General features: G+C 42.1%; 1 protein-coding gene across 1 annotated transcript in view; it reads right to left on the reverse strand.

Annotated features, from left to right (window-relative positions):
* The window catches only part of LOC130106773 (E3 ubiquitin-protein ligase RNF123), a 349,957-nt gene that overhangs the window by 203,230 nt on the left and 133,598 nt on the right, over positions 1-13,129 (reverse strand). Inside the window, exon 36 of the mRNA XM_056273023.1 lies at positions 5,398-5,482. Coding sequence (XP_056128998.1) covers positions 5,398-5,482 — 85 coding nt within the window. The remainder of the gene's footprint in view (positions 1-5,397; positions 5,483-13,129) is intronic.

The raw sequence follows: 13,129 nt of genomic DNA on the forward strand, positions 1-13,129 counted from the left end.
TGTAAAATTGCTCACTGCACCTTCCTGTCAAGTTAACCAATTTTCAGCACCAGTCACTGTTGCTTTTAAAACACAGAGCTCCAATTTAAACTAACTAATTGATTTTTCACTTTTCCCATCAGAAAGTGATCTTACTGTGATCTTATTAAATCGGCTGTCTCTTTCCACCTTAATCAATTATCACAAAACAATTTTCATCCCCTTATTCTTATGATCTGTGGCTTCATCATTTCATCACTTTCATTTGCTGACCCTGCAGGGGCTCTAACCTAGTTTTGGGTTTGGCTTGTGAACACCATATATACTATGTGCAAGCAGTTTTGTAGGAGATCAGCTTCTCAAGTCATTTTGAAACACAAGGATGAAATGGGGATGAAAACGAGAAAGTCAAAAATAAAACAAACAAACAAAGCAGCAACCAGGTTCTGGAAATCTATCGTACCTTAATTCCTTGATCAAAAGTGCAGAAGAGCTTGCTGCATCCTAGCATTTGATGGACATCATTTAATCATGTAAAAGCATCACTACAAGCCCTGTCTGATAACCCCTTGAACTCAATTGTATTTCACTTCGCTTTCAACCAGCTAAAACCACCAATTTCAAACAGGAAGGACCATTCCTGCACACGTGGCATATCACATCTTTCCAACTTGCCATATAAACTGAGCTGCACAACAAAAGTGAAGAACAGCTATGTAGTTGGGAAAACCTCATCAAATACAAAAATGTCTGCCTAGTTTATAAGCTCATGCATGGTTTAGCTCCTCCTGCTCTTTCCAGCTTCATCATCTCCAAATCTACCACAAACAGAGCTAGTAGAGGTGCAGCTAGAGGGGACCGCACAATCCCACTCAGGAGAACAGCATTTAGCCAGGCCATCTTCTCCTTTAGAGAATCACACCAATGGAACCACAACCAATCAGAGTTCCCATCCTATTATTCCTTTAAGTGTAATGTCAAGAAATAGCTTATTAAGAACCAACAATGTCAACATTGATGCTATTCACACACACCTTTTAACAAGCTGTTTAACTGTATTTACATTAGCAGCGTTGTACGTTTGCTTTTATATAAATATATATATATATATATATATATATATATATATATATATATATATATATATATATATATTAATATATATTTTTTGTTTGTTTGCTCTTGTTGTTCTTGTATTGTATATGAACTATGTTGTATGTTTTTTTGTTTGTTTTTTTTTTTGTACTATTTTGTTATCCTAGGATGTCTAACAACATCAGGCAAAGGGATTGCCAATGGAAGCTAGCCTCTTAGCTAACTCGGGTACATTTACATTTGTTTGAATGTTGATTAATGTACATTGTCCCTTCCCAAATAACATTTTAAGCTAAACTAAAAAGCAATTACAGTTGCAGGTTATGTGAGCAAGGCACTTGACCCCATACTTGCTTCAGTGGAGCTGCTGAGTTGTCAACAACTGAGGACTGTGGTTGTACTTGGTAAAATGTGAAGGTGTATCGCTTTTTAAGTTGTTTTGGGCCCACTTGTCGGGTGGAATGAAAACAGATGGATGAAGGAACAGATTAATGGATGATGGACAGAAGGGAAGAAACAGACAGGAATGTTGAATACGAAGCAACATATTGACCACACATATGCCAACATTGTGGAAAAATGACTGATGTAAAAAGAGGATTTAAAAGGTGAAATCATTACCGGGTCACATAACCTTTGAGCTCAGCTGCCAGGTGAGAGGTGCTGGCTGGTGAGAGTACAAATGTGACAGTACTTTCGGGAGCCACTGGTTGTGGCTTTAAATGCCAAATGCTTTTGTATCTCCCTCTGATAAGCTGTAAAACCATGTGTAGTATTAGTGCTGGTGTGTGTGTGTGTGTGTGTGTGTGTGTGTGTGTGTGTGTGTTAATCAGGCTGTATTCTCGGTCTCTTCCCAAAGTGCAAACACAGATGTCCCCTAACTTTAGAACAAGAAACAGAAGAGCAAGCTATCACACTTAGCATTCATCTGTTGACTACACAAGTTCTGTGTGACTGTAAGATCATGTGTGTGTCTGTCCGTGTGCTCACTTACATGCGTGAGTGTATGCTTGTGCGCATAGACATGTATTTTTGTGCATATATGTGAGAGCAAAAGAGAAATGAGACAGTGTGTATGTGCATGTGAGCAACAGCAAGTGAGGGCTGGTATCTCAGTGTGTGTGTGCATATGTGTGAGTGTGTATCTGTGACTTATTAGGTGAAATTACTTGGATATTCTGGATAAGCCTGATTAAAAAGAGGTTTTAGCAAAGATAAGGACAACTGAGCAGGATTATGCTTCTCTGAATCAGAGCTATTAGCTTGCAGTACACAGGGGAGAGGGAAAAAATGAAAATAAATATTAAAAAAGGACATATTTCCAACCAATTACATGAGGCAAGTGCATGAAAACACCATGGAATACTAAATACCAAAGATGCACCCATGGACAGGATCACATAAAAGACTAGCAAAAGATAAAATGACAGAAAAAGTGAGATGGCATTGCAGAGGGAGCTGCACACATCCAGACAAACAGACAGAGACAGACAGACAGACAGAGACATACATCCAGACATCCAGACAGAAACAGCCAGAGACAGACACACAGACAGAAGGGGGGATGAGAGAGAATAAAAAAGAGTGAAAGATGAAAAAAGAGTGAGACTGGGGACAATTCACAGATCTGAGACAGAAAAGAAGGGTAAATACAGTGAGACATTAGAAACGAAGCGACAGAAAGAGATAGACACAGACAGAAGACTTGAAGTACATTGTAAATGCAAGCCAAAATGGTTTTGTGAAAATGTAGTGAGCACAAAGCAAACCACCCAACATCTGTTACCGACCAACCAAATTTGAGGCTGTTTGTTATCATTATAGAACATCTTACTAAACCAATAACAGAAATTTAATTATGGCACAAACACCTCACATACACACACACACACAATATAAATATAAACACGCAACCCTAAAAAAGTATGCACAGCCACACACTTGTGTTGATCTTATCTTGACAGCAGCTGCTGAAAGGTAATAAAAGCAGCTTTTTCTCTGATCTTTCCCCATCTCTCGTTCACTCCCTTACTCTCTCAGATTTGACAAACACACACACACAGAGATGCACATACCATTTCAACAAATACACAGAGTAAATTCAAATGCACACCGGTGTTACCACGTCAGTGTGATTTCACTGCTAGTGTGCCTGTCAGTGTGCGAGCCAGAGCTGGGGCTGACTGGAGCGGTTCAGATGCAGAATTTGGTTTCAGTCATACTGTGCATCCTGACTGTCTGTGGTGTTCTTTGGCTTCAACACCAGCTTTTATCCTCTGGTAATTGATTGTTCTTCCATGCCGAGGCCCATCAACACTCCCTGATACAGCCCACTGTGACTCTCTGGCTTTGTGTGTGTGTGTGTGTGTGTGTGTGTGTGTGTGTGTGTGTGTGTGTGTGTGTGTGTGTGTGTGTGTGTGTGTGTTTGCTTAAAAGTGAAAAAGAGAGGAAAAGGAGGACAGGAAACAGAACGTCTGTGAGAAAAGAAGACAGTGTGAGACAGAAGAAAAAGATGGAGTATGTGTGAGAGAGGGAAAGAAAGAGTGCATAAAAAAGAAACAGATTCACAATGGAGGAGGTGCGTGAGTATGTAAGTGTGTAAATGACAGGAAGAGAAAACAATGTTTGTGTGTTTCAGAGAAAGTGTTTCATAGAGATTGTGTAGGAATGAAAAACAGTAAGAGTGAGACTATGCTAGCATGTGTATAAGAAAGAGACAGAAACAGAGTTCAGATAACACTTTACATTAAGTGCATGTAATAAGTGTAAGTTAATAGGTAATAAGGCCCTTATAAGTCTTTATAAAATGCTTATTAACATTATTAAGTGTTAATAAAACCATATAAGTGTTAAAAATAACATCAAAAACACGTTTTCGGCCACTAGGTTGTGCTTGCGAAATGTGCAAAAACTTCTCTTCACATTCGTCTTAAATTATAAGTCCAGTCTGCATAAAACTTTGCAGGTAGCATCTAAGTACCCGGGTGGCATGGTGGTGCAGTGGTTAGCACGGTTGCCTCACAGCAAGAAGGTCCTGGGTTCAAGCCCCAGGGTAGTCCAACCTTGAGGGTCATCCCGGGTCGTCCTCTGTGTGGAGTTTGCATCTTCTCCCTGTGTCTGCGTGGGTTTCCTCCGGGGGCTCTGGTTTCCTCCCACAGTCCAAAGATATGTAGGTCAGGTGAATCGGCCATACTAAATTGTCCCTAGGAATGAATGTTCGTGTGTGTGTGTGTGTGTGTGGGCCCTGTGTGATGGCCTGGTGGCCTGTCCAGGGTGTCTCCCCGCCTGCTGCCCAATGACTGCTGGGATAGGCTCCAGCATCCCCGCGACCCTGAGAGCAGGATAAGCGGTTCGGGTAATGGATGGATGGATGGATCTAAGTACCCTAAAAATCATCACAAAAATTTTGACAGTCCACAAACTGCAAAAGTTATTACTTATAAAAGGCTTATTACTTATTAACTAATGCTTATTGTAGTCTTATTAACACATATGTTAATAAGCATTTTATAAGGACTTAAGAGGACCTTATTACATATTAACTAACACTTATTACATGCACTTATTGTAAAGTGTTACCCAGGGTTTATTTACTGTATGTGTGTGTGTGTGTGTGTGTGTGTGTGTGCTTGTGTTTGTATGCGTGTCTGTGTGTGTACACCCATGTGTGACCGCACTGCCAGAAAGAAAGTGAACCAAAACATCTCCCTACCATCTGCTGCCAGCAAGTCAGTAAAGTGAGAGTGAACTGCAACTATGGGGTTTAGCACTTTGCTGCATTGCCAAAAGCCGATCATTCACTTAACCGTGTAGGCAAGCAGCCTTCTTTCATGTTATAATACTGAAACGGGGACTTCGCAAAAACATGATAAGGCCAGGCTAATTTATTAACATTATCATTCCATGCATGCATCCTAAATTGCCAATGGATTTAGCCAGCTTAACATGGCGTGAGAGTTATTGAGTGGGAATGACATCAGATCCATCTATAATGTCATGCCGGTGGAGGATAAGGAATCCTTTCTGTGTTAATTAAAGCTCAATCGTATGAAGTGGAAGAAAAGCTAATTGCATCGCTAATGATTAATGTGACCAGATACCAAAAAAAAAAAAAAAAAAAAAAAAGTTTTGAGGTTAATCAGTTTTTTAAACAGTGTTTTGTTTTGGTTTGTTTTTGTTTTTTACCCCTTCTTAAATCCTCTTAAAAGGAAATTATTCCATGCTAAACTACTCGCTTGCTGGGGACAAAATTGTTCTAATATTTCAGGTATGAGATGCCTCTAAAACACAGACACACACATGTGCAAGCACAAAAGCTCTTACCCTTGTCTCTCTCCTTCCACTAGGATTTGTACCAGGATGCCAGTGACAGCAACTAGGATGGGGTAGTGGTCAACACTTTCCAGCCCTGTCAAAAACATACAAAGATTTTTATCTCAAAATGAGATAACCACATTTATGTATTTATTTATTTATTGGGGGGGGGGGTATCTATAGCCTTCGGGTTGGTTCACTGACCCACCAACCAGAGGGCACAGACTTACCGGCCTCAGCCTGGCAACAGTAATAAAAAATCTAATTTCGGCAAAGCTCAGCAATGTTACTGTACCTTATAGTCTATTTCAAAAATCTTATTTGAAGCACTTGACTTCCCTTAGGTGGACATCCCTCTAAAAACTGGGATAGGTTAAACTGGGGGGACAGATCATTCTGAATGCAAGAGTCAGCATAAAAATTGGGAAATCCTGGGACTGACAGAGGTGATGAAAATCAGTTTGGTTGTGGGTTAGTTGGGGTTTTATTGGTTCACAAAGAAACAACAGGGAACGCTCTGTTGCCTACAATCAAAAACAAATCGTTTGACTTGTAGTTTTCATTTGTCACATACACAATCATACATTGTGCAATATGGCAACATGCTCCAGTGGCTGTCCAGGAAAATGCAGAGTATAAAATATAAACAGAATACAATAAAACAATCTAAAGTATAAAGAGCTGAGATAGGAGTTGATCTTTGTGAGGAGGGATCTTAGGAGGAAGAACGTAGGCTGAAATACGAATAAACAAATGATGTAAGATGCCATAGTACAGCTGTGACAAGCAACGTGGTGTGTGTTGTCTGACTGTGATAATACACATGAGGAAATAAGAAAAACGGGATATGGAATAAGACTATAATACCGTGGAATGATTCTCAGATGCCCTAAAGTTATAATTATAAATCCCAAAGCAGCATTATAAATAAGACAGCATATAAACATCTAAAGCCCCTTCTCACTGTGCATCAGTGCCATCTAACTGACAGGCCAGGCTTGCATCTCTTTTCCACATGCCAGTTTGAGCTTTCCTCATAATTATGCTTCACAAGTTCACCTTGCATGTGTGTAATGTGATGATATCACTTGCAGAATAAGAGAATAAAGCTCTATTTTCTAGAAATTTTCATTTGTATTTGATAAAGTTTGATCTAGTATGGACACACGTACCGCAAGAAATTAGCCGCCATTTTGATAAAACATGAGTGAAAGCAGCAGCAGCAAGAGGCTTCTCGAAAGCAGTGAAATAAAAGTGAATTTATAAAAGCAAGCAAAGCAGATGAGTTCTGTCTGCCATGATTTTTTTCCCCACCCAAATTATCCCAATTTCTACCACGTAACGTACTTTTCTCAAACCTGTCGAAATGCGGGCCAGTTCTCTAAAGGCACCAAAGCAGAACTGGCTCTGCACCGGCACCGGGCTGGTGGAAAAGAGATAAACTGAGATCTGTAGGTTAACACACAAATATAAATGCTCACTCTCTTGTAATTTTTCATGGATTAAAGCGTAGGCATAGTGAGAAAAATGCGATTTAAATTTACACAGCACCAAAGCTAACAGAAGTCTTTACAGTTTTATTTTGTTTTGGTTTTTTTTGGATTGTCCCCCCTTTTTCTCCCCAATTGTATCCGGCCAATTACCCCACTCTTCTGAGCCGTCCCAGTCGCTGCTCCACCCACTCTACAAATCCTGGGGAGGGCTGCAGACTACCACATGCCTCCTCTGATACATTTTGAGTCGCCAGCTGCTTCTTTTCACCTGACAGTGAGGAGTTTCACCAGGGGGATGTAGTGCATGGGAGGATCACGCTATTCCTCCCAGTTCTCCCTCCCCCCCAAACAGTGCCCCGACTGACCGGAGGAGACACTAGTGCAGTGACCAGACACATGCCCACATCCGGCTTCCCACCCGCAGACACCGCCAATTGTGTCTGTAGGGACATCTGACCAAGCTGGAGATAACACGGGGATTTAAACCGCTGACTTCCGTGTTGGTAGGCAACGGAATAGACTGCTACGCCAACCAGATGCCCCCTGCAGTTACAGTTAAATGTGTGCAATTACACGGAACCGTCTTTTTATCAATACTCTGCTTGCTTTTAGTTTTGCTTATTTTGGTAATGTGCTTTCATTTTTGTCTATGTATCATGCATATGTATGCATGTATGTACGTATGTACATATTTATGTACGCATGTATTTATGTAGGTATGTATGTATACTTGTATATGTGTATTATATCCTATATGTGAAGCACTTTAACTGTGTGCTTTAAAAATTGCTATATAAATAAAATTATTATCATTATTCTATATGAACCTGTAATTTGTGTGCAACTCTCTTCATCTACAATCCTTTACTTCAAGCCTGCACCCCCTTATTTGAAACAATTACATTTCTTGTTTAAACAAAGCATTCATTCATGCTAACTGCATAACATTTACATGGCTTCAAATATACACCCAAGTCCACAGGTGTGAACACATTAAAATGCCAATATATCCACAAACACAACAACACAGTCACACACATACAATGCTCACAGAGATGTACATGCTTACACAGACACACACACACACACACACAAGCATACCAATGTCTTTCTTATCATCCTCCTTTCCATAAGAATAACAGTTACTGGCAGAGTAACTTATCCATACAGTGCATCCGGAAAGTATTCACACCCCTTCACTTTCCCCACATTTTGTTATGTTACAGCCTTATTCCAAAATGGATTAAATTCCTTTTTTTTCGCATCAATCTACACACAATACCCCATAATGACAAAGTGAAAAAGGTTTTGTAGAAATTTTTGCAAATTTATTAAAAATAAAAAACTGAAATATTGCATGTACATAGTAAGTATTCACACCCTTTGCTAGGACACTGAAAATTGAGCTCAAGTTCATCCTGTTTCCACTGATCATCCTTGAGATGTTTCTACATCTTGATTGGAGTCCACCTGTAGTAAGTTCATTGGACATGATTTGGAAAGGCACACACCTGTCTATATAAGGTCCCACTGTTGACAGTGCATGTCAGCAGAAACCAAGCCATGAAGTCAAAGGAATTGTCTGTGGACCTCCAAGACAGGATTGTATCGAGGCACAGATCTGGGGAAGGGTACAAAAAAATGTCTACAGTTTTGAAGGTCCCGAAGAGCACAGTGGTCTCCATCATTCGTAAATGGAAGAAGTTTGGATCCACCAGGACTCTTCCTAGAGCTGGCTGCCCAGCCAAACTGAGCAATCGGGGGAGAAGGGCCTTGGTCAAGGAGGTGACCAAGAACCCGATGGTCACTCTGACAGAGCTCCAGCATTCCTCTGTGGAGATGGGAGAACCTTCCAGAAGGACAACCATCTCTGCAGCACTCCACCAATCAGGCCTTTATGGTAGAGTGGCAAGACGGAAGCCTCTGCTCAGTAAAAGGCACATGACAGCCTGCTTGGAGTTTGCCAGAAAGCACCTAAAGGACTCTCAGACCATGAGAAACAGATTCTCTGGTCTGATGAAACCAAGATTGAACTCTTTGGCCTGAATGCCAAACATCATGTCTTGAGGAAACCAGGCACCTCTCATCACCTTGCTAATACCATCCCTACAGTGAAGCATGGTAGTGGCAGCATCATGCTGTGGGGATGTTTTTCAGCGGCAGGAACTGGGAGACTAGTCAGGATCGAGGGAAAGATGAATCGAGCAAAGTACAAAGAGATCCTTGATGAAAACCTGCTCCAGAGCGCTCAGGACCTCAAACTGGGGCGAAGGTTTACCTTTCAACACGACAACGACCCTAAGCACACAGCCAAGACAACGAAGGAGTGGCTTCGGGACAAGTCTGTGAATGTCCTTGAGTGGCCCAGCCAGAGCCCAGACTTAAACCCCATTGAACATCTCTGGAAAGACCTGAAAATAGCTGTGCAGCAACGCTCCCCATCTAACCTTACAGAGCTCGAGAGGATCTGTAGAGAAGAATGGGAGAAATACCCCAAATATAGGTGTGCGAAGCTTGTAGCTTCGTACCCAAGAAGACTTGAGGCTGAGTAAAGGGTGTGAATACTTATGTACATGCAATATTTCATTTTTTTATTTTTAATAAATTTGCAAAAAATTTCTACAAAACCTTTTTCCATTTGTCATTATGGGGTATTGTGTGTTGATTGATGAGAAAAAAAAAGAATTTAATCCATTTTGGAATAAGGCTGTAACATAACAAAATGTAGGGAAAGTGAAGGGGTGTGAATACTTTCCGGATGCACTTTATCTATCAGCCGAGTCAACAGAGCGTAACATATTAAATAGCTCAGTTCATTTCCATTTTATTCATGTTTTATTTCATCTGTCTGACCACCAGACACACCACATAAGTCATAATTGATTAATCGCTCTTCTTGGATGAAGCCTGACTCAATGTCCTGCTGCTAAAGAAAAGCTGCAAAGCTTTGACTCCCCTTACCTCCCTATTCTCCCCTCCTCTCCCCTCTACTCCAAAACACCTTAAAAGAACAGCCCATCTCAAAGCAAGATTTGGAGAGCCCATTCCACACTAGCAGAAACAACATCAATCTCAGTTAGGTGTCAGGACAAAATCTCCTGCATTATCGTAATGTTCCTTTTCTATATTACCTGTTAGACTGACGCAGGCCAGGGAGGATTTTTTTTAAACATATCTGAATCATTTTGTGGCAGGGTGGGTGTGGACCAGCTGTCCTGAGTTGGGCCAATTAACTCCGGACAGATAAACTGGTTCCACACCCCAAATGATGACACACCAGATCCAAGGAGAGAGCTGAAGGCTGTGGGGACAAACCCACATGAATGTTTGTTTTTAGTTTCCTAAATGTTTTTAATTCTGGTGTTTTTAATGTTTTGTTTTTAATAGAGCTGTCAAAATAACCCAATAATTTCAATTAATTAAATATGGAAAAAAATAATGCACCAAAACAATTAATGCAGATTAACACATATAATATTGTTTAATGTTTATGTTAATTGATTGATGTACCGATGTTACTGTAACTTGCTGCGTGCTGAATAACACTACCTGGGTGTCCGCATAGCATATTGATCTATTCCGTTGCCTACCAACACAGGGATCAGCGGTTCAAAACCCCATGTTACCGCGGGCGTCCCCACAGACACAATTGGCCATGTCTGCGGGTGGGAAGTCGGATGTGGGTATGTGTCCTGGTCACTGCACTAGCGTCTCCTCTGGTCGGTCGGGGCGCCTGTTTGAGGGGGGGAGTGGTTTGATCCTCCCACGGCGCGCCAGGTCCCCCTGGTGTAACTCCTCACTGTCAGGTGAGGAGTTTCCTCCTATCGCAGGAGACATGTGGTAATCTGCAGCCCTCCCTGGATCGGCAGAGGGGGTGGAGAAGCAATCGGGATGGCTCGGAAGAGTGGGATAATTGGCCGGATACATCCATCCATCCATCCATTATCTGAACTGCTTATCCTGTTCTCAGGGTTGCGGGGATACTGCAGCCTATCCCAGCACTCATTGGCAGCGGGCGGGGAGACACCCTGGACAGGCTGCCAGGCCATCACACAGGGCCCACACACACACAGGGCCCACACACACACACAAACACACACACACACACACACACACACACACACACACACACACACACACACACACACACACACACACACACACATTCATACCTAGGGAAAATTTAGTATGGCCGATTCACCTGACCTACATGTCATTGGACTGTGGGAGGAAACCGGAGCACCCGGAGGAAACCCACACAGACTTGGGGAGAACATGCAAACTCCACACAGAGGACAACCCTGGACGACCCCCAAGGTTGGGCTACCCCGGGGCTTGAATCCAGGACTTTCTTGCTGCGAAACAACCGCACTAACGACTGCGCCACCGTGCCGCTGGCCGGATACAATTGGGGAGAAAAAGGGGGAAAAAAAACCCCAAAAAAGAATAGAACTACCTATTATTGCCAAATAACCCAACCGTCACATTTTGCTGTCAGCCATTAACGGGTTCAGACACTCTAACAAACCGGCCCTTCAGCTGGAGCGGTCGGTGTGGCTGTGAGAACAGTGCACTTAACTTCTGAATGACAAGAAAGCACTCAGGGTGCCACTGACACCACTGGAGTGAATTTACAAATTATTTTTAGATTTCGCGGTTTACACATCACAGACACCCTCACATGGTCTCTCAACACCAACTGCATCCTGAAGAAGCCACAGCAGCGACTGTATTCTCTGAGCTGTCGCAAGAGCTTTGGTATGAGTACCAAAACTCTTATGAACGTCTATCACAGCACCATGCAGAGTGTCTTGACAGGCTGTATGACAGTGTGGTTTGGCAAGCTAATTGCTAATGACTGCACACTGATTCAAAGGACTGTAAAGACGGCAGCAGAAATCATTGGCATGGAACTACCACAACTTCATAATATTTACACCACTCGCTGCAAATGGAAAGCCCAAAACATCATTAAGGACACCAGACACCCCACTCATGTTCTGTTGACTCTTTCCATCTGAAAAACACTACCAGAGCATCAAATCTGCACTATCCGTCTCAGGAATAGTTTCTTTCCACAGGCAGTCAGGTTGCTGAACAGCTGATGCACCCATATGCACCTTACATTGTTGTGTTATCGTGTACTTTTCTATATTGTGTATATAATGTATGAATTCCGTGTACATAGTCTATGTAGGTTTTTAGTCATGTTTTTGGTTTTTTTTTGGAATGGTATATTCTTGTGTTCTTTGTCCTTGTGTCCTTTGTGCTGAGGCCGAGAGAGCCAGAGCACAAGAATTTCATTGTATTCCAATACACATGTCAATAAAGTTGAACTTGAACCCGTCTGACACCATGCGATGCACAATTCCAACCAGTCAGTGTGTTAGTTGCGCATGTAAATAGTAAATAGTTAAAAAAGACTGTTATGGCCACATTGGTGTTTAAGTGATAAGCCTGTGTTAAATAATTTAAAAAGAAAACTCTTATTCCCACATTTTAGGCTACGTGATAGCCTTATGTTGAACGATAAAAAGACATGTATTTGGAGAAATGATTAGACATAAAGCAATTTATGGATTTCTAATGCCCCCTTTGATATTTCCATTCAATACTTTACTCATATGCCATAATAATGTAATGTTTTTGAGTTGAAATCTTAATTTGGGGGCTTTTCCATGTGATTAATTGTGTTTAAATAATCAACATATCATATAATTAATTTGATGAAAATGTTTAATCAATTGACAGCCCTAGTTTTTAATAAATAGGCTGTTGTACCCTTAGTGACCATCTGTGTCTGCATCTCTTTGCAGGGGGCCCCAGCTGTAGCACAGGTTTTTCACAGCAGTGGCCCATATGGGGGCTCCAACAGGAAAGAGACACAGACCTGGCGACTGGACAGCGCTCCAAGAGAAGACTGTTGGCTTGGACAGTACCGTCAGGGAGAAGACATCGTTCCGCCATGGTCCAGCAACCAACAAGGGAGGCACTGACCAGTTGCCGAGGGACAACAGCCTGTGCCTAACCCAGCCCTGGCCAGCCAGCCCTTAACATCCCTGTCAGGGTGGTTGGTGTTTCGACCAACAGAAAACCACAGGTCCAAAGTCCAGTTGCCCTGCAACAGAGAATGTAACCACCTCTCCCAGTTTGCGAGGTTGAAAGGCAAGGAGCGACCTCGTGTAGGACACCAGGGGGAGGGGAGTATTGGAGGAGTTGGGCTGTCCCCGGCAGGGAAGTCGGGGGAC

Source organism: Lampris incognitus, chromosome 2 (genome assembly GCF_029633865.1).
Source record: "Lampris incognitus isolate fLamInc1 chromosome 2, fLamInc1.hap2, whole genome shotgun sequence".
Classification (NCBI taxonomy): domain Eukaryota; kingdom Metazoa; phylum Chordata; class Actinopteri; order Lampriformes; family Lampridae; genus Lampris; species Lampris incognitus.